A 22,337-nucleotide genomic window follows, 5' to 3' on the forward strand; every position below is an offset into this window, starting at 1 on the left:
AAAAAAAAAAAAAAAAAAACAACAACAAAAAAAGGTCCTTTAGTACATCTGAAACAAAATTAAATAATGTTCCCACAAGTAAATAGGTAATGTGTTTTTCATTTTTATTTTTTCACTAATTATTTACTTTATCACCACTATGAGCTTACCCTCTCCAATTCAAATTTTATGTTAGTTTAGGATCTAATAAATTATTTAAAACTTCATTATGCTAAATATAAACTCATATCAAAAAAAAACTATTTCCTTCCTAAAGTACTAACTAGTTTTATTTTTCCAATTAGTAAAAATGTTTAAAGATAACAACAGATATGAAATGAAGAATAGAATTTACATCAGAAAGAAATTAGAATTTCTGGGCAGTGCCCACAGCTCAGTGGTTAGGGTGCCGGCCACATACACCGAGGCTGATAGTTCGAACCCAGCTGGGCCAGCTAAAATAACAATGATAACTACAATAACAACAAAAATTGCCGGGCGTTTGGCAGGCACCTGTAGTCCCAGCTACTTGGGAGGCTGAGGCAAGAGAATCACTTAAGCCCAAGAGTTTGAGGTTGCTGTGAGCTGTGATGGCCCTACTGAGAGTGAAACAGTGAAACTCTGTCTCAAAAAAAAAAAAAGAAAAAAGAAATTAGAATTTCTGCTAAAATATTCTATTATCTTAAAAGAATATGGGCTCATTAAACACTGAGGTAAACTTAATAAAGAAACTAGTTGCCAGAATCTATAGAGAATGCAAATTGATCAACAAAAAAAGATCAAACAATCCCATTTATCACTGGGCAAGAGATATGAACAGAACCTTCTCCAAAGAAGACAGATAAATGGACAAAAAAAAAAAAAAAATGAAAAAATGCTCATCATCCTTATTTATCACAGTAAGGCAAATGAAAATCACTCTGAGATATCATCTAACCCCAGTGAGAATAGCCCATATCATAAAGTCACAAACCTGCAGATGCTGGTAAGGGTGTGGAAAGAAGGGAACACTTTTACGCTAATACTTTGGAAAGAAGTATGGAGAATACAGAGATCTAAAAGTAGATCTTCCATTTGATCCCACAATCCCATTACTAGGTATCTACCTAGAAGGTAGATTTTACCTTAAGGATATATGCACTTAAATGTTTATCTCAGCTCAATTCACAATTGCCAAAATGTGGAATCAACCCAAGAACCTATCAACTCATGAATGAATTAATAAACTGTGGTACATACAACACACACACACCATAGAACACTATTCAGCCATACAAAAGGTGGAGACGTATTGACCTGGATGGAGTTGGAGAACATTCTCTTTAGTAAAGTATCATAAGAATGGAAAAGAAAGTATCCAATGTACTCAATACTAATATGAAACCAGGAGACAGACAGACATACATGTAAAAGAAAAACACGAAGTTAAGTGGGGAAAAGGGTAACAAAGGAGGGAGATTGGTAAACTCTCACCTAACAGGCACCATGTAAGGGTACATGGCATATCTCCTGGATGAGGGGCACAACTACAACTTGGACTTTACCTAACAAATGCAAACAATGTAACCTAATCATCTATACCAGGGGTCCTCAAACTTTTTAAACAGGGGGCCAGTTCATTGTCCCTCAGACCATTAGAGGCCTGGACTGCGGGCCCTGGGACAAGTTGGCTGCTAAGGATAGGCAGCAGAGCAAAAACACCCGGCGGGCTGGATAAATGTCCACATGTGGCCTACAGGCCGTAGTTTGAGGACGCCTGATCTATACCCTCATATTAATCTGAAATTAAAATAAGAAAAAGCAGCCAGTTGCTAGGCAGAGAAAGGTCTGAGGAAAATCATTAAAACGAAAATTCTTAGATTCTTTGTAAGCTTACTGCTAGCAGTCAGCTAGAGAGTGAAAGGACTATTCCACTTTTCCAAAAGTGAAAATAACACTGAAGGGATAAAACTTGATAGTCCCCTCTTTCTGGGAAAAAAACAGGCATAGCTACTCCAAAGTATCTTTATAACATTATATTTCTCTTTGCTACTTTTCCTTATGTAAAGTATGCCTTAGATACATTTAAGGAGAATTTATATTCACAGAAGAGGTTGCCTTTGAATAGACTATAAAGGAAAACATCAATGACAAACAGAATTCTCAAAATTGAGAACAACTGAAGATAAATTCCCAACAGGGTTTTGGTATCAATTTAAAGCTCAGAATATAACTGTATCTAATATTTATCTTTAAATAAATGATCAAGAATTGGGAGCCGGTCGCTGTGGCGGACGCCTGTACTCAGGAGGCTGAGGCAAGAGAAAAGAGAATCGCCTAGGCCCAGGAGTGGGAGGTTGCTGTGAGCTATGGATCCATGGCACTCTACCAAAGTGAGACTCTGTCTCTAAAAAAAACAAAGAATTGGGAAAAGTATTAAATTTTTAAAATTTAAATTTTAAAACCTATTTTGTTATTGAATAAAGAGTCTGTTTAATGTCTCTTAAATTTAATAAAGGTGTTTAATTATTTTAAATGAGTTGGAAAAAATTATACTCTCTCTCCCACAAGGCATAAACATGCTTACAAGTATCTTTAAAGAAACAGTAAAATATTGATATCATGCCACCAAGTGGCATAATGGCCAAATCACAGAATTTGTTTTTCTACTATACATACAAATATATTAAATAAAGTAATGACCATTTTATTATTACTTTTAAATTAATACTAACAATAGTAAAAAGTATTACTGTATAATTATAACTCTAAAGATTTTAAGCATATATTTTTAAAATTGTTTTGTATCAATTTATGATAGGCAGTCATATTCTCACAGGTATAACCAAGTTATCAGCATCTAAGGTTCCCGGAACCCCCAATTTATTCTACCTCCAAAAAATACCAATAATCTTATGGGAACTCTGGGCAAAGAAAGAAGAACACAGAAGCAGGGGAAAGTACCGGGCTGGATTTGAGATTATAAAGAGAAGTCCAATCAAAAGGCTTAAGATGGGAAGGACTACCTAGCACACAGAAAAGAAAGACTTAACCCCAACAGGCACCACAAACTCAAAGTTTTCTGGAGTCAGGGAGGAATAGTTAAGTAAGGCCATCAGGCTGAGAGCTAAAGATGCGTGAGATGAAACTAGGAAGGAGGGGAGGATGTGGACACGACTGGAGAAATCAACCAGAAGACATAAGACCTGGCTGGGAAAACCCCTGAGGCCACCTGGTCTCTAGCACCTATGCTTCATGCTAGGAACGTGCAGAACTAAGGGAGCTGAGAATGGCATAGGACAGGTTAGGGTGTACCTAGCCACCTGGCAGACTGGTAGGGAATGGAATACCATGGACTTTGCCTGGACATAAAGGGTCTGGCCCAGATTTATTTTTTTTTAGCTTTTAATTATGAGACCATTTTTATTTTCTGTTTTAAACACTTACTTTGTATGGCCCATTTGTGCAGCTGCATGAATAGGTAACTGCCAATTGTCTTCATTACAGTAAAGGTCAGGATCTGCCCCACTGGACAGCAAAAGCTCTACACATTTTGTGTGACCCTCTTGAGCAGCAATAAACAAGGGAGTAGCTTTGTCCAAGGCTTGACAATTGACATTTGCACCTAATACAAAATAAAACAGGTAACAGATAATCTTCCTTTATGTAAAAAAAAAAAAAAAAAGTGATAATCAACATAAATTTCAAAACAATTGCCGTAAAAGGGTTTCATAGTATGATAGCTTTTCCCCCTCACTGGATATTGTTTTATAAACACACATCTTTGCTTACTTCTTGGGAATCATTTAAATTGTTTTTGCTTTTATGTCAGCAGTAAAACAAATGATTCATATTTTACAATTCATTTTTAAGTTAAAACAAAAATCTTACTCGATGAAGGATTCATTTGATTACAATCCTTCCTCTAACAAGCACTGTGTGGGTCTAATTAAGTAGACATAAAAACTGTAAACCCAACATGGTAACATTTCTAATAATTAGTAAAAAGGAAAATCTGAATTATGAGACTTTACAGATGCTAATAATTGATTCAGGCTAAGATTTTTGAGAAATATTACCAACAATAAGACATACATGGGAGCTAAGCCTTAAAACTAGTATCAACTATACTCTATTACATCTCTTCCTTCATGACCATTACATAATGAATAAAGCCTACAATAAAAAGTCTGAGATTTTAGAGAACATAAATCTAATCAAGTTATTTAGATACCAGTGTATAAAAGATATTAAAATGCTGAACTCAATTTTTGTGAAGGTTTTAAAAATAGTAGACATCCTCAAACTTTACTTATTGGTAAATTATGTATTGAATGTGCTTAGTATGGCATTACTATATGACTATGAGAATTTTTAAATTTCTGGAACATATCTCAGTAGACAATCATCATCAAAGGAGAAAAGACTATCTTTTATTTAAGAGAATATTCCATAAATGCACCCTGAATAAACTAAATCCCTGAGATGGATAAAAACTGTAGAAAATACAAATGGCAAGTTAAAGAGTCCATGGAACCTTCAAAAATTCCAAATGCTAGACAACTGGAATCTTGACTTACATGGGGTAGATGCTTCACCCGCTATCAGCTTTAGAAAGAAGTAAACACCATAACTGAGAAAATACTAAGAAAAAAACTTTCTTAACCTTCTTTAATCAATGCTTCATTTTGAGTGACAATTTTGAAGGATCAGAAAGAATAAGGAACCAGTCCCTGTAAGACTAAAGGTGAGAAAGATGGAAAAATGACAGGCAATTCACTGAAAGGAGAATCATTTAACAAAGCTGGAAATATATATAGTTACAATGTAACCATACCTTTTCAACTTGCTGTTCATAACAATTCTGAGAGGAGAGAAGGAAAGAAAAAAGGAACAAAGCAAAATAAAAGAGGTGTTTAGAGCTCTAGGTAACAGGAAACAAATTCAGCAGTTAAGGTACTGCTTAACCTATTTTGTTCCAAATATCAATTTAAACATTAATAATTGGAACTCACAGGACTGGAAGTCAGAAAATGAATTAGGACAGTCCCAAGGAAGGCATGACATAGTACAAGAAAGAAGATCAGAAGTCAGAAGACCTAGGTCCAAGCCTTGATTCTGTTAGGAAATGGTTTCTTGATCTTTGACAAAGCAGTTAGATACAAGGGGCCTGGAATTCTTAATCTTAAAAACTACATATACATGTTCAAATAAATGATCTAAGAGATTCCTCCTAACTCAAGATTTACAGACTCATCATTTATAATAGACACTTTAAATTGGCATGTAATTGTTTCTTTTACTTCCTTCTTCAACGTGTATGTTTGAAGGTTTATAAGGAGAAAGCAGAAATAAGAAAATATGTGCCCTGCTGTCTAAATAAACTTCATATTGTCTATATGCAGGCAGTTTATAAAAAACATAGGTGTTAAAAAATAATTGCCTGGCAGCAAATCTGGTAGTAGTTTCCTTCTCTTGACTAGCCATGCTTCATCAGGTTTGGAGGATTTTAAAAACCTCTGCACAATGAACATTTCTGGTCACAAAAATATCACACAAAAGTAAGAATGCTACCTCAACCGCCTCTTCTCTACGAATGCTGAATGTGAAATGGTTGTCGCAGAAAAATCTCTAATGGGTTCATGTTGCTATTAACATAATAAAGCATAAAAATGCTTTGAAATAAACCCATTTAAATAATTATACAATTAACAAAAAAGAAAACAAAGTTTTAATATACAAAATAACCATATAATAAATTGATTAAGCCTAAACTAGTCTTACATCCTAGAGCTGGAACTGCTTGGGTCCCTACGAGAAAGGACAGCCTCATCATTCAACTTGCCAATAAACCTGCTTTAGCGATAGATCATTATGCTCCCACTCATATAAACTAGCAGCTGTGCATTGCTTTGTTAGTAAAAGACACTTAATAACTAGGTTTCTATATCAACTTGCATTTACTCTTATTTACCACTTATATAAAAACCATAAATTTCAAAACCTGATTTATATTTGTGTCAAGAACTGAATAATTCCTAGGAAGATACAAAGTTTAATGCTCATGATCTTAACAGTGCAAAGGCTAATGGATTAATCTTACCCGATGAAATAAGTATGCTCAAGCTTTCTAGTTTGCCATACTGAGCAGCCACAAATAAAGGTGTGATTCCAAAGTCATCCTGGCATTCCTTGTTTGCTCCTTTTTTAAGAAGCAATTTTATGATCTCAGCATTTTCCTAAAGCACAGATTCATATTTTAAATAAAGAAAAAACAAAGAAAATCTAAGGTAGCTTTTTTCTGACTGTGTTTTGTTTTTTTCTTTTTTATCCTCTCACTAAAGGACACTGTGAAGATGGAAAAAACAAAACAGTGTATTGCAATACTGATTGGGAAAGAAGTGGCCAATTAGATTATACTATACCTCTAGGTAGTCCATTAAATGTAAACATGAAACACTGATTTCTAGGAATTATAATCCTTATAAAATCCTGCAAAATTAGCTTGTTAACCCACGTACTAAGGAGCTACCACAATTTCCAAACACACTTTTATGAATAAAATAAGCCACTGCTCTTTATCACTTATATCCCTAATATTCTGGTGGTTTCTTAACTATGTTATCAACATTTGAAAAATTTAAATAACCCCTATAGCCCCAAACTGCTATAGCTACGACAGCAGTTGGCTTATTCAGAATGATCATTAGCATTTAGACTGCCTTTTCTGTATTGCACTAACCATCATAAATCACAGGGAAGTAGGAAGCAAAACCAGTACAGAACTGTCATTTTAAAAAGGTAAAACATATAATTTACATGGAAATGAATAATAAAATTAGAAGTTACCTGAAAAGAAGCCTGGTGCAAGGAGTTCCATCCACACATAGAATGGGATCCATTAACATTCGCTCCATGTCGAAGCAGCAGCCTTAACACATCAATCTGTCCATTTTCAACAGCTGCAATACAACAGTCAGAAAAATTACTGTCAGCAAAAAGACACATTTGTAGGACTGGACACTTTGGTGATGTTCTCATCACTTATTCACCTCAGTACTCACAATGCTGTGGTAACTCGTAAACATTTACCCTAATTGTCTTAGCATAAATCCACTAACATATACCTAATCCTTTCTGTACATGTACAGAAGTATTTTCAATAGTGTATTAAAAGATTCAGAGGAGGCCTAAAAGGCACAGTGACTCATGCCTATAATCCTAGCACCTTTGGGGGACTTACCTGGGAGGATTGCTTGAGACTAGAAGTTCCAGATAAGTCTGAGCAACATAGAAAAACTTTGTCTATACAAAAATTTAAAAATTAGATGAGGGTAGTGGCATGCAGCACTTGTAGTCCTGGCTACTCAGAAGGCTAAGGCAGAAAGATCACTTGAACCTAGGAGTGATAGTAACCTAGCTATCATGATGCCACTACACTCTAGCCCAGGCAACAGGGACAGTCCCTGTTTCCCCCGCTCCCACCAAAAAAAAAAGACAAAAAGGAATTGGAAGCAAGAGGCAAACATTTATGCTCCCTTATAATAGAGAAAATATGGTTCGAGTTTGTTAAAAATGCAATGGGAGGTGATGGGGTGAACAGTTCAGAATAAATAGTTCCAGTTTGGAAAAGCAATCTCAAAAGGATTGAAAGGTCTGTTATTATTATATGATCATAAATAACAAGAGTCACTGACAAAATGAAAAAGCAAGTTCCACAACTTAATTTTTACCATTATAAACAGTAGTCATTGTTTAAAAATGTTCTTATATTCACCAATGAAAACATAGCAAACTTTCTTGCATTTGAACTAAAAGAGGACTCTAGATAAACTAAAGAGTATTATTAAAGAAATGCATATTACCTAAGTACAGTGACTAAAACTAATGACTCCTAAATTGCTGCTAAAGTAGATGCTTTAGATGGGTGTAGCTCGAACCTATAATCCTAGCACTTTAGGAGGCCCAGGAAGGAGGACAGCTTAAAATCAAAAAATCGAGATCACCCTGAGCAATGTAGTAAGACCTCATCTTTATAAAAAAATAGAATAGATTATCTAGGCGTGGTAGCATACACTTGTAATCTCAGCTACATAGGTAAGCTAAGGTAGAAGGAACACCTGCGCCCAGGAGTTTGAGGTTGTGTAAGCTATGAAGACACATACCACTCCAGCCTGGGCACGAGAACAAGGCTATTTCAATCAATCAATAAATGAAATGAAATTTAATATTAGGATGATATGTTTCATCTAATACTTTGTATGTGTAAGTTTATAAATCCTACCTAGCAAAGACAAGAATAGGCACAATATACCTAGAGAACATGTTAAGTTGATATAAAAAATACACAGACTTGTTCATTTTTTTTTTTTTTTTTTTGAGACAGAGTCTCACTTCGTTGCCCTGGCATCATAGCTCACAGCAACCTCAAACTCTTGGGCTCAAGTGATTGTCTTGGCTCAGCCTCCCAAGTAAGTGGGACTACAGGCTCCAACCACAAAGCCTGGCTTGTTTTTTTAAGAGACAGGTGTCTCACTCTTGCTTAGGCTGGTCTCAAACTCTTGAGCTCAAGCAATCCACCCACCTCAGCCTCCCAGTGCTGAGATTACAGGCGTGAGCCAGTGGGCCCAGCCTGACTTATTCATATAATTAACTACTAAACTTCTGTTCAAACTATGCTTATACACAGAAATATACATATAATCTCTAAGCAGAGCAAGGGTAAGAACGGGCGAAGAGTACTCCAATAAAAGGAAATGGGCCAAGTCCAAGCAGAGAGCAGCAGTTCACTAAACTGAGGAGGCAGTGATAAAATTTAAATGGTTATTATCTGTGGGCTAAAGTTATAGAGAACAGAGAATTGTGTAGAGGAAAAGATCTAGTGTATAAATCCCCAAGAGTCCTTGGTTGAAATCTGGGTTGCATATATACAGGGCAAGACTAAACTTACCAGAGAACAACTGCTCGAGAGTTAAGAATGGAATAGAAATAATTAGAGTCAAACACTACTGAGGGGCAATGGAACCCCTAAGAGTTCTGGCTGAGTCAGAGTGATGAGAACACATAATACCTTGTTAACACCCTGGGCATCCAGCTGAGATACCCAAAGGCAGAGCTCTAAGGGTAAGAAAACGCATCTAAGAATAAGGCCTTTTTTAGATCTGCTCTCTAACCTTAAAACAAACCCTGACAAGATCAGAAAGGGAAGCAGAGGTTGGGAGTTGAGTCCTGTCAAGTTAGATGGGCTTAGAAAACACCTCAAGCTCTCCATAGATTTCTCCTAACAAAGCATAAAATTAAACCTAGAAAAGTTCAAGGTGACATACATGTAAATAACCTGCCTATTAAAAACAAAATATTTCTCAGAGGAATCTTTATAACATGATCCACAAATGTCCAGCACGGCAGTTAAAAAGCACTCGATAGAAACTGTCCCCAAGATGGCCCCAAAATTAGATTTAACCTATTAAGTTAAGCAGCTATTACAAAGATGCGTTAAAGTTTTAAGATAATATGTTCAAAGACTTTACTTTTAATATATATGTGTTTATGGTATAGAGAAAGGCATAGGAAATTTCAGCACAAAAACAAAACGATTAAAATAGAAGAAAATGAAAATTCTAGAGGTGAAAGTTACGAAGACTGAGAAAAAAGAAACGGACGGGCTTAAAAGCAGAATGGAGGCTTGGCGCCTGTGGCTCAAGTGGCTAAGGCGCCAGCCACATACACCTAAGGTGGTGGGTTCGAATCCAGCCCCAGCCGCCAAACAACAATGACAGCTGCAACCAAAAAAAAATAGCCAGGCATTGTGGCAGGTGCCTGTGGTCCCAGCTACTTGGGAGGCTGAGGCAGGAGGCTTGCTTGAGCCCAGGAGTTGGAGGTTGTTGTGAGCTGTGGTGCCACGGCACTCTGCCAAGGGGGATAGCTTAAGGCTCTGTCTCAAAAAAAAAAAAAAAAGCAGAATGGAGATGGTGTAACAGTCCATGAATTCGAAGATATCAACATAAACCCTTCAATCTCCAAAAATAAAAGGGGGAAAAAGCTGAAGGAAAACCAAAAGTGCACCAGGGACCTGTGGAACAATACCAAATGGTCAAATGTACATATAAGTGAGTCCCAAAAGGAGAAGAAAATGACAATGGGCAGAAAAAAAATTTGAGAAAATTAGGCTAAAAAATTTGATTTTAAAAACAATATTAAAAAATCAGTAATTTATAGTACTTTGGAAGAAGTCACTATACTTTTTTTGATTTTTTTTAACTTTTTTTTTTGAAGTGACTTTACTTCTGCTTCTGATGACTTCACATTCTATGTAAATTGAAGATGACCATGTAAGCATACCTGACAGGTCTATGGAAGAATTTAAATGATTATAAAAAGAAGCCTACAAAGCACAAACCACTATAATCAACTTAATAGCTGTAACAGTCATCTAAAATTTTTCAGAGCTCCTATTCATACTTAAAATCTAATGTCTTGCTATGTTCTACAAGATTCTGCAAAAATAAATCAATTAATTTAATCACTCAACAGTGCCATAGACCATTCTAAGCATAAGAATTATAGCACGCAACTAGAATTACAAAGTAGAGCATCCTCCCTAGTGGGAAAGACAGACAATACACAGCACATAGATAAACTAACTTGAGATAAAAGTACTAAGAAAGAAACTAGGTCAAATAATAGACAGTGACTAAGGATGGTGGTGTTACTTTAGAAAAGGAAATAGAGACGGTCTCTCTGAAACACAGACATTTGAATAGAGAAATTAAAGGTAAGCAAGCAGCAGTAACTGATACAAAGAAGTAAAGGACAGAGGACACAAGATGTAAAGTCAGCAAGGCAGCAAAGAGCTGGATGTATCTGAGGAATGGCAAAATAGCTAGTGTAATCAGGAAGAGGAAAGAAGGCCAGAAAGGTGGGAAAGAGGCAAATTTTGTAGGTCATAGTAAGGAGTCTGGTAAGGAGTCTGAATTTTCTTCCAAGTGCAAAAGGAACTTTTCAGTTGGAGCTACTCTGAGGGAAACAGCTTTCTCTCCAGCCTCATCTTGTGAGCCTTTCTCTCCACTGTCACTGAATATCAGTATTCTTTTGAGGCTTTCAGAGTGCCGAAACCAAGAGTTTTCTCTGACTACCCTATCTAAAGGAGGTCCTCCTTTCATTAGTTTCTAGCATATCATAATTCTCCATTTCTCTGTGTCACTTGCAACAGTCTGTAATTATAATTCACATGTATATATTTTTATTATAAATTCCCCACCAGATTGCAAGATTCACCACTCACTATTATAAATTATAGACCCTCAGCATTTCGCAAGTCGTCTCATATGTAAGAGACCCTTAATAAATACTAGACAGATGAACAAAAAGCAGCACTGTCCTTATATTGATTAGTCATTTAAAGGAAACAAACACACAATTCCGAATATTAAAAGAATAGAAATAAGCATGGGGGAAAGACTACTTGAGATTTAGACTAAGTAGGATTCTCAAAATTAACAATTAGATCTTTACTATTATATAGGAAAGATAAACTTGGATATGATTCAGGTTAAGTAGTAATAAAATCTAAAGAAAATATTTATTTGAATCTTAGAAGTTAATTAAGATAATTTCTTTTATTCCTATAATCAAAATCTAACCAACGGTTTATAAACACATGAAAAGATGCTCAACAGCATTAGTCATTAGGAAAATGCAAATCCAAACTACAGCAAGATATGTACCATTTCATAGCTACCAAGATGGCTATAATCAAAAAGATGGACAAGAACAAGTGATGGGGCTTAGCACCCATACCACAGTGGTTACAGCGCCAGCCACATATACCAAGGCTGGCAGGTTTGAACCCGGCCTAGGGCCAGCTAAACAACGACAACTGCAACAAAAAAATAGCCGGGCGTTGTGGCAGGGACGTGTAGTCCCAGCTACTTGGGAGGCTGAGTCAAGAGAATTGCTTAAGCCCAAGAGTTTGAGGTTGCCAGGAGCTGTGACACCACAACACTCTACCGAGGGCAACATAGTGAGACTCGGTCTCAGGGGGTGGGAGAACAAGTGATGGTGAAGATGAGGAGATACTGAAACCTTCATATACTTCTGTTGAAAATGAGAAGTAGTGCAGCCACTTCATAAAACAGCCTGGCAGTTCCAAAAGTTAAACAGAGTTATCACATGACCCAGCAACTCCACTCTTAGAGAGCAAGAATAACATGAGAACATCATTCCCTGCAATAATTTCCAGGAAACATTTTATATGTTTAAAGGGTAAGAAAGAAAGCAAAATGAAGTAACCTGGGAAAACATATTCTAAGTAACAAAAAATTTTGAAAACAAAAAAATTCAGGAACTAAAAGCATCCTTTGACCCACATAGAACTTTTGCCTAAAATTAAAATTCAGCTGTGGTATGCAACACACTGAGTGCAATCCCAAGCCCATGTGAAGACTTCATGAAGGCAAAAACTCAAAATGGGATTTTCATCTGTGAGAAATATGGCAGACCTATACATACATCAAGTACTAACTCTAACAAGAGATAATAACAATGATCATTGTTTAACATTCATTAAAAAATAGGTTTTTGGTCAGGAACAGTGGCTTACACCTATAATCCTAACACTTTAAGAGGCCAAGAAGGGAAGATTGCTTGCGCTCAAGAGTTCAAGACCAGCCTGAACTAGAGCAAGACCCCATCTCTATTAAAAACAGAAAAATCAGCCAGAAACCATGGCCAGAGCCTATACTCCCAGCCTCTTGGGAGATTCAGGCTGGGGATAGCATGAACCCAGCAGTTTGAGGTTACTATGAGCTAGGCTGACATCGTGGTACTCTAGCCTAGGCAAAAAGACTCTATCTCAAAAAAATAAAAACATTAATTAATAATAACAATAATAGTGTTTTGGGGGGCAGTGCCTATGGCTCAAAGGAGTAGGGTACCGGCCCCATACACCGGAGGTGATGGGTTCAAACCCAGCCCCAACCAAAAACTGCAAAAAAAAAAAAAATAATAATAATAACAACAATAATAGTGTTTTAAAGAGGGACATTTTTTAAAAGTATAATTATCCTACTGAATGCTCTTTTAGGAAAATGCTTAATGTGACTATGTGTACCAGAGAATTGCTATAAGTTCTGTACCAAATGCAAATCGTCCTGAGGACAGTTTTATATCCATAAGCTAGAAAATACATTCTTTCATTTTAAGGCTCAAATTTTGACAGTAATTCTAAGAAACACCATGGTCATGAGCTATAAACAGTTTAACCACAGGCTATCCATCCCCTATCATTATAACAGCAGGTTGGCAATTTTGGAGAGTCTCATAGATCACCTACATATTCTATCAATATGTTAGAATTAAATATAAATCTTAACTGTTTCTATGCTTTTTTAAGTTCTACATATACTCTCGTCTCCATTAGGCATTCCAATTTTCCACACAACTCAATGGTAAAATAATCTTTCTATGGTACAAGTTCTGACAATTAAGTTCATGAACTTGCCAACATGCACTTACACTGGCAGCACTATACGAGCAACACAGTAAGGTTTCATAACCTTGGTGTGTCAGTGTCTCACAGCTATGTTCCTGTTGAGATGTGGTAGTAATGTACTGAGTGGTGTTCATCATTGTTCCTATGTGTTTTTTTGTACCATTGTGAGAATGTCAGAGCTTTAATAAGAGGAATAAATAAACACTAAATTTCTTGAAAAACTTGGCAAGAGTGGAAATGAAATCAGAGACATGTTAGTCCACGCTTATGGGGATAATGAAGAAAACTGCAGTGTGTAAATGGATTAAAAGATTTTCTGAGGGGAGAGAATGTGTCTGATGAAGAGAAGTCAGGGTGGCCAGCAGTGAACAGAATTGACACAAACATTCCAAAACTTTGTAGAATTATGCATTAAAAGCATCAACTAAGTGTGAGAAGCACAGCAGACCAAGTAAACATCAATAGAGAAACGGTGAAGAAATTCTTAACTGAAAATCTTGGCACAAGAAAGGTGTGGTTCTTGTATCATGACAATGTACTACCTCACACAGCACTGTCTGTGAGGGAGGTTTTAGCCAGTAAACATGCAACTGTATTGGAATACCCTTCCTACTCACTTGATCTGGCCCCCAATGACTTTTTTCTTTACCCTAAAATAAAGGAAACATTGAAAGGATGACATTCAGGACATCAAGGGTAATATGACAATAGCTCTGGTAGTCATTTTAGAAAAAGAGTTTCAAAAATTGCTTTAAAGGGTAGACTAGGTACTGACATCAGTGCACATCTTTACAAAGGGGAGTACTTCAAAGGTGATCATCTAGGATGAGTTCACAAACTTAACTGTTAGGCCTTGTATACCCAGTTTATGTAAAACTTTTCCCCACCTCTTTCATGAAGCAAAAAAGAATGTTCATAAAGCATCACATAGTGCAGTATTTTTCTGGTCCTGTGTTTACACTGACATCTGGTGGCACTAGGAAAGAAACACTACTGCAATAACAAGGGATTATTTTTCCATTGTTGTCAATTTATTCTATGTATCCTCAGGTTTATGTTTTTCCAAGGCTTTACCTATCCCCAAGACAGCAGAACTATTAAAGTACCATCCTAACTCCAATTTACAGCATATATTCATTGGATCCCTTCACTGTAGCAATGTGACAGGCAAGGATATAAAATCTTCAATTATTTTAAGAATATAACTAGGTAAGTATGACTGTCCTGCTATTAATTTCATAACTAAAGTCTATGATCAGAATGGTTATAAAGTGAGGCTTGCCCATCAAGGGCAGATACATAATTTCAAACTACTCTCTCTATAAAGTAAAATGTACACGTAAAAATGTTTGAAGCACAATCCCTAAGATATCTTTATATCTTTATACAATCTTTCGGCTGCAAAATCTAAAAATAACTCCAAAAACAAGTTTAGTTAACATAATATATATTAAGATATATGAAGGTGAAACCTCAAAATTTTTAGCACCTCAAAAAATAGCCTTATAAATGATCACTTATCCATGAAGAGACTATGAAAAGTTAAACACATGTTTGTTCAATTTTGGAATATATCAGCAGAGTCACAGTTAAAGGATATGCCACGTAAACTAAAGTAGGACACATCTTACAGGTAAATATTGAAATAGGCAGCCTCATACTACACTGTTTATAAAACACCTTGTTCTTATTAAACATTACTGCTATGTTTAACATTGAAGGTTATACAAAATAAGCAAACTCAAAAGAACAAAAAATGAAAAACAATCCATCAAAAGCCAAAAGTGCATGCTGTACATTTCCCATAGAAATTGGTCTATGAAATCACACTGGGGTGGATTTGTGCTTCCAATTCATCAGTTTATACATACACACACACATATATAAAACACAGTAAGAAAAGCTATTTCCTAAATAATCAGTTGGATTTTCACTTAGAATCTATTAATATTATAGCTATAATAAGGATATTTTTATTTCTAAAGCAATTTTACAAGCCTAACCTTAGAATGTTTGTTAGGTATGTGCATACAGAGCAAGGGGAAGAAGAGAAAGGGAGTGGAGAGCAGAGAAGGCAAAGGCAGAAAAAATTAAAAAGGAAGCAGAAACCCTGTTAAACATAAACTCTAAACTGCGTGTTAGCAAAAAGATGTTCTAATGGCCAGGCAAGGCGGCTCATGCCTATATCCTACCACTCTGGGAAGCCAAGGCAGGTGGATGGCCTGAGCTCATGAGTTTGAGACCGGCCTAAGCCAGAGTGAGACCTTGTCTCTAAAAAATAGCCGAGCATTGTAGTGGGCACCTGCAGTCCCAGCTACTTGGGAGGCTAAGACAAGAGAATCGCCTGAGCCCAAGAGTTTGAGGTTGCTGTGAGCTGTGACACTACAGCACTCTGCCAGGGGCAACAAAGTGAGACTCTGCCTCAAAAAAACAAAAAGCAAAAAAACAGGTGTTCGAGGACAGTATTCGTGTAGAAAGATGAGGAGACTCTCCCTGAATTTCCCCTTTCTTGTGGGTTATCTCATTTTGATTCTTACTGTCATCAAGTTAAAGAGTTCTTTTTCATTGTTATTAGCATATTGGTGAGTTCTGGCCAGCTACAGTGGCTGAAGCCTATAATCCTGGCAATATGGGAGGCGGAGGTGGTAGAATCCCTTGAACTCAGAAGTTTGAGATCAGCTTGAAAAAGAGTGAGAACCTGTCTCTACTAAAAGTAGAAAAATTAGCCAGGAGTTTTGATGGGGTCCCGTAGCCCTAGCTACTCTAGGAGGCTGATACAAGAGGATTGCTTGAACCCAGGAGTTTGAGGTTGCTGTAAGCTAGGCTAAGGCCATGGCACTCTAGCCGGGGGGCGGGGGCAGAACAAGACTCAAAAAAATAAAAAAGTTGCTAAGTTGTGTGTAGAGATAATATTCCCAGTATAAATGGTAGAGCAGTAGACTTTCTGGCTCTCTACATTTAGCCCTAAATATTGTCATAATCATACCCCACATACCACTAATATCAATGACTTTTCCAGTGGCCTAGGAAGGTCCCATAGCTCTGTATGCATTTTCTATCCCTTAATCCTCTAGTTTCTCTGGTTTTATATTCTGTAGCCTCTAACAGACAAGGTAGTAACAGACAGACATCAGGACAGATCTCCTACAATATGCAAGGAGTGTAGCTTCCCTTCCAGAAGGGAACAAAATACCCCAAACAACACACTCCAAATTTCCAGTTTAGAAAGATAACTTTACATATGGGAAAGGAAGCTACGCTAGATGTATAGTCCCCCCTTTCTCACTTTTAGTCCAGTTGTTCTAGCTACTCTTCCTCATCTAGATATTATTATCTGTAGTCGGAGGCAAACTTTGAAGTGTTCTGGATTTTGTTTTAATTAAAGAACCTCTCCCATTAAAGACTGAAGCATAGATCCCCATACTGTTATTTAAAAGAGATAGAAACAGGTAAGCAAGGTAGTTCGCTAAAGTTTGTCATAATACCTATGGGGCAGCAAAGACAATGGAGCCCAGAAAACTGAAGAATCATATGTCCATTCTTCTATATCATACTCCTAAAAAAGCTAAGGCTTTTATTATCTCTTTCTTTTTCTTTTTAAAAATATCCTACTACCCTCCTTACAAGGACACAATGCAGTCGATGCAGTACTTGAACATGTAAAAGTACTACATGTTGCCCTTTACTTTGGGCTTAAACCACCTGCTATTAGCCAATACAAAGTGTAATTAGAATGGTAAATTTGCCATTAAAGAAACTAAATAAAGCCTAATACTAAAAATAAATGATTTAAAGCTATTCACTGGTTTGAATTATCTGAGCAGGTCTTTCTTTCTTAACACAAAAAATTGCAAGTTAACTACATCCTAAAATATAAACCACTAATAATTCTGTATTTCCAATTTCCTTCAAATACTTACATAAGTAAGCACAATACTGATTTTCATAAATGGTACTCTAATAATAGTATTATAAAACTATAAACTATTATATAACTATAAAACTATAAACTAATAGTATTATAAAACTAAAACTAAATTATAAAACTAAAACTAAACCAAAAGAGCAATTCTCAAATAGTCCCATGGAACATTAATGCTCCTGGAGGAATTTCTAAGTGTTACACAAACAAAAAGAATACATTTCAAAAGTGCTGGATTAAACAAATGTTTTATGAGAGGTCTTCTCAGAAACCTTCATTCTTTTATTCAACAATTTACTGAACATTCAGGCACAGATCTGAGTTTGAGAGTTATAATAGTAAATAATTAATGGTACATATTTCACAGTGAACAAGATGACTGAAATTCCTTACTCTGGTAGAATATTCTTTTTAGTGCCTTCACTTGGTTAATCAACAAGAGAACAAATAAATAAAATACCCACAGTCAGTGACAGAGGTACGAAGATACTAAAATGGGATAACGTAAAAAGTACAGTGGACACTTCAAACTGGGTGGACACAGTAAAATACGGATAATGTTTTCATGTTTTTCTATACAGGGGGGATAGTCCTTCCCAAACACATGTGATTAGGAAACCTTTTGTCAATGAATATGCATTGACCAATGTACTGAATCAGTTCAGGAAATGCTACTCTACCTCAAACACAGAAAACAGCAAGATCAAGATTCATATAGAAAAATAGTCATCTTAAATCCTATCTTTTTACAGTCTCCTCATCTATAAAAATGGAAATAATAGCTACATAACCATAGTGAAAATTAAATGATCTAATTCATGTAAAATACCCCACAAGGGCTTGCAAGTTATACACTCTACTCAATGAATGTTATTGTTACTTCTTTTTTTCTTTTTAGAGATAGGGTCTCACTCTGTCACCCAGTGGCACAGTCATGACTCACTGCAGCCTCAAATACCTGGGCACAAGCGATCCTTCTGCTTCAGCTTCCTGAATAGCTGGGGGTATAGGTGCACAACACCACACTTAGCTAGTTGATTTATTTTTTAATTCTTTGTAGAGATGGGATCTTGCTATATTGCCCAGGCTGGTCTCAAATTCCCAGCCTCAAGCAATCATCTCACCAAAGTGCTGGGATTATAGGCATGATCCACTGTGCCCAGCCCTACTGCTAACTACTAATACAGTCCTCTGCAGATGACGTTTTCCTCTATCATTCAAGGGTAACTGATTTTTCCCTTCTTTTAAAATCTTGAACTTTTAAATTCACTTTATTTTTTACTCTTCTATATAGATGATCCTTTGAAAACAGTAAATAGAATAGAATAGAAACTCCATATAGCTAAACCTTAATAAATGTTTGCTCTGTATTTGTACAGAATATCCAAAGTGCGATAAATGTAAATGTGAGGGAAAAATAAACCTTCTTACACCAAAGGCACCAAGAAACATCTATATAATAATACTTTTCACACTTCCAAAGTACTTTAATAAATTAGTATTACCATTACTGGCTCATATTCTTCCTAAGATGTGCTACAATACCATGTCACTTCTGAGTATTTTTCCCAGAAATGCACACCCTGAACCTTATAAAGAAGAAATACCAGACATACCCAAATTGGAAGATACTCTACAAAATAAAATGTGAAGTCATAAAAGACTGAAAAATTGCTCCAAACTAAACAATGCTAAATGGACATGACAACTAAATGTAACAAGTAATCCTGAATTAATCCTAGATCAACAATTTTTTTTTCTTTTGCTATAAATGACATCAGTGGAACTACTAGAAAAACTGAAGAAAGTCTATAGATTGGGCAGTGCCTGTGGCTCAGTGGGTAGGGCTCTGGCTCCATATACCTAGGGTGGTCGGTTTGAACCCAGACCTGGGCAAACTGCAACAAAAAAGATAGCCAGGCATCGTGGCGGACATCTGTAGTCCCGGCTACTCGGGAGGCTGAAGCAAGAGAATCCTAAGCCCAGGAGTTGGAGGTTGCTGTGAACTGTGATGCCACAGCACTCTACCAAGGGCAATAAAAAAAGAGAAAAAGGAAAGTCTATAGATTAAATAATAGTACTGTATTAATGTCAACTTCCTGATTTTGATTATTGTACAATTACTATATAAGAGAATTTTATTGCTTTTAGGAAATTCACACTAATGTATTTACACCTAATGGGGCATCATATCTACAATTTAATCTCAACAGGTTCAGAAAAAATAACGCATGGATAAATATAAAGAAAGAAATTACACCTGGGCACGGTGGCTCATGCCTGTAATACTAGCACTGTGGGAGGCCGAGGTAGTTGGATTACTTGTGCTCAGGAGTTCAAGATCCCGTCTATAAAAATAGCTGGCATTGTGGCAGGTACCTGTAGTCCCAGCTATTCGGGAGGCTGAGTCAATAGGATCATTTGAGCCCAAATGAGATTGCTGTGAGCTATGACTCCATGACACTACTTGGAGGGCAACAAAGTGAGACTCTGAAGAAATTAAAGACAAACATGGAAAAAGAACAAAATTTGGGTGAAAGGCATATAGGCATTTTTGCACTGTTACTAATTCCTTAAGTTTGAAATTATTTCAAAAAATGTCTAAACACAAAAGTAATGTAAAAAAAAAGAAAGATGGAAAATAGTCATAGAAAAGATGTTCAATAACAGTGGCAATGAGGAAAATGCAAATTAAAACCTCAGTGAATTCCACTAACCCCCCATTGGAATGAACTAAAATGTAAAAGGGAAAAAGAAAAAACTGGTAACACCCAGTGTTGGCAAGGATATGGAGCAAATGAAACTCTCAAACTTTACTGAAGAAAATGCCAACTGGTGGAAAGAAACTCCCAACTTATTTTTCAAAATTAAATATATACTTGCCATATGTCACAGCAATCCTAAGTATTGTATTAACCCAATAGAAATGAAAACTTGTATTCAGACAAAACCTGAATGCATATGTTTATATCAGACTTATTCATAATCACCAAACACTGAAAACAACTCAAATGTCTTTCAAGTGGTGAATGGATAAACTGTGGTATAGCTATGCTGCAACACTTTCAGCAATAAAAAGGAATGGATTACTAATACATGCAAAAATACAGGTAAATCTCAAAAGCATTATGCTAGTAAAAGAAGTCAGTCTCAAAGATTACATAGAGCATATTATTCCAAATACATACATGACACTGCAAAAAATAAATGTCAGGGATGAGAATAAATCAGCATCTGTAAGGGGTGTAGCTGGGGGAGGGGTGAAGGTTGATGAAAAATAGGTACTATGATGAAATTTGGGGAAATGACAAAATGGTTCTACATCTTGAGCAGCACCCACAGCTGTGATACCATGGCACTCTACTGAAGGCCAAACAGTGAGACTCTGTCTCAAAAAAAAAGAAAGGTTCTACATCTCAATTACTGAATTATAGAATTTTATACATATATCAAAACTCACATAACTACATACTGTAAAGTAATTTTTACTGTGAATAATTTTTTAAATAAATATTTTTAAGTTCACAAGAAAAAACTACTCATCTCATTTTATTCCCAGCCCAATGGCAAAGACTATGGTAGGTACTATTAGTCCCATTTTATATGTGAGGAAACTGAAATATACAGCAAATGAATATACAAATTACATGTGGCAGGACCCAAACTGTAGTCCAGATACACTGATTCCATTCTAAATGTCTTACTCTCTTCATTTGCTATTTTCCACTAAACTTTATGGGATACAACGTCCCTGAAAACAAATAGAGTAAGAGGGAGGAAGGGAGAGAAAAAAGAAAATAAAGCTAGTTACTGAAAGTGTGTCATACAGAATTTGGCTGTCATCCTTAAGGAATTAAAAGAGTTTTAAATAATAAGGTTTGAAAAGTGATCCATATAGGCAATAAATTAACAAGCATTAAAGGATTAGTTGGTGATTTCTCCCATAAAAGCTTCTTAATGTCTTAATGCTAAAGAAGAAACAGCAAACATAAAACATTCGCAGGTAACCTTGTAACTATTGCTACAATTTAAGAAACACCTGGTCTTTAGAAACAATGAGGGTGACTACAATTCAGAACAAATTTTGCAACTTTAAATAGGGTAGAAAATAAAAATGAAACCTTTAAAAATACCTCTTCAGTTTCAAAAGCAAAGAAGCAGTGAAATAACATTTTCAAAAAGAACATACTGTAAGTACAACAGCTCAGGAAGAAATTAAGCTTAACTTAATAAAATAAAAAATATTATATCTGTAGCACAAATAGAATACTCACCTAAAAACAATGGTGTAGTTTCTTCTAAAGTAGTTGTATTAGGATCTGCCCCAGCTTCTAAAAGAATCTGTACAATCTTCCCATGTCCTTGACTGGCAGCAAGATGTAACGCACAGAAGCCTTCAAAAGTCTTTGCCTTGATGTAATTTTCAGATGAATCTATAGAGGAATAAAAATCCATCAACTAGAAGATATTGCCTCTATTCCTTAGGCTTAAAAAGCAAAGATCCCAAGAGGAATTTAATGAAATATTAAGATACAAGTAATTTACAAATGAGAGGTCTCACAGTTTAAAACTCTCTAGAACAGTGTTTTTCAACCTTCCTAATGCCTCCTAATGCTGTGACCCTTTAATACAGTTCCTCATGTTGTGGTGACCCCCAACCATAAAATTATTCTCGTTGCTACTTCACAACTGTAATTTTGCTACTGTTATGAATTGTAATGTAAATATCTGATATGCAGGATGTATTTTCATTGTTACAAACGGGTTGCAACCCATGGGTTAAGAACCGCTGCTCTAGAAAATCAAAAAAATTTCTCCAGATATCCAGCTCTTTGGTATCTCACTACACAAATCCCGCCCATTCACTCTCATCCTCTTTTCTCTAATTTTTGGTGTGTTAAGGAAAGAGAGTGCCAGGTGTTGAAAGGTAAAGTTAAAGCAAGAACTGAGGAGGATACAGTGCCA

At 36.1% G+C, this 22,337-nt stretch overlaps 1 protein-coding gene across 1 annotated transcript in view; it reads right to left on the reverse strand.

Annotated features, from left to right (window-relative positions):
- ASB3 (ankyrin repeat and SOCS box containing 3) overlaps positions 1-22,337 on the reverse strand; it is a 117,249-nt gene that overhangs the window by 51,702 nt on the left and 43,210 nt on the right. The window contains exons 3-6 of the mRNA XM_023512074.1: positions 21,647-21,805; positions 6,808-6,920; positions 6,062-6,197; positions 3,406-3,583 (exon numbers count right to left, since the gene is read on the reverse strand). Coding sequence (XP_023367842.1) covers positions 3,406-3,583; positions 6,062-6,197; positions 6,808-6,920; positions 21,647-21,805 — 586 coding nt within the window. The remainder of the gene's footprint in view (positions 1-3,405; positions 3,584-6,061; positions 6,198-6,807; positions 6,921-21,646; positions 21,806-22,337) is intronic.

This window comes from Otolemur garnettii, unplaced genomic scaffold (genome assembly GCF_000181295.1).
Source record: "Otolemur garnettii isolate 467f Iridium unplaced genomic scaffold, OtoGar3 scaffold00024, whole genome shotgun sequence".
Taxonomy (NCBI): Eukaryota; Metazoa; Chordata; class Mammalia; order Primates; family Galagidae; genus Otolemur; species Otolemur garnettii.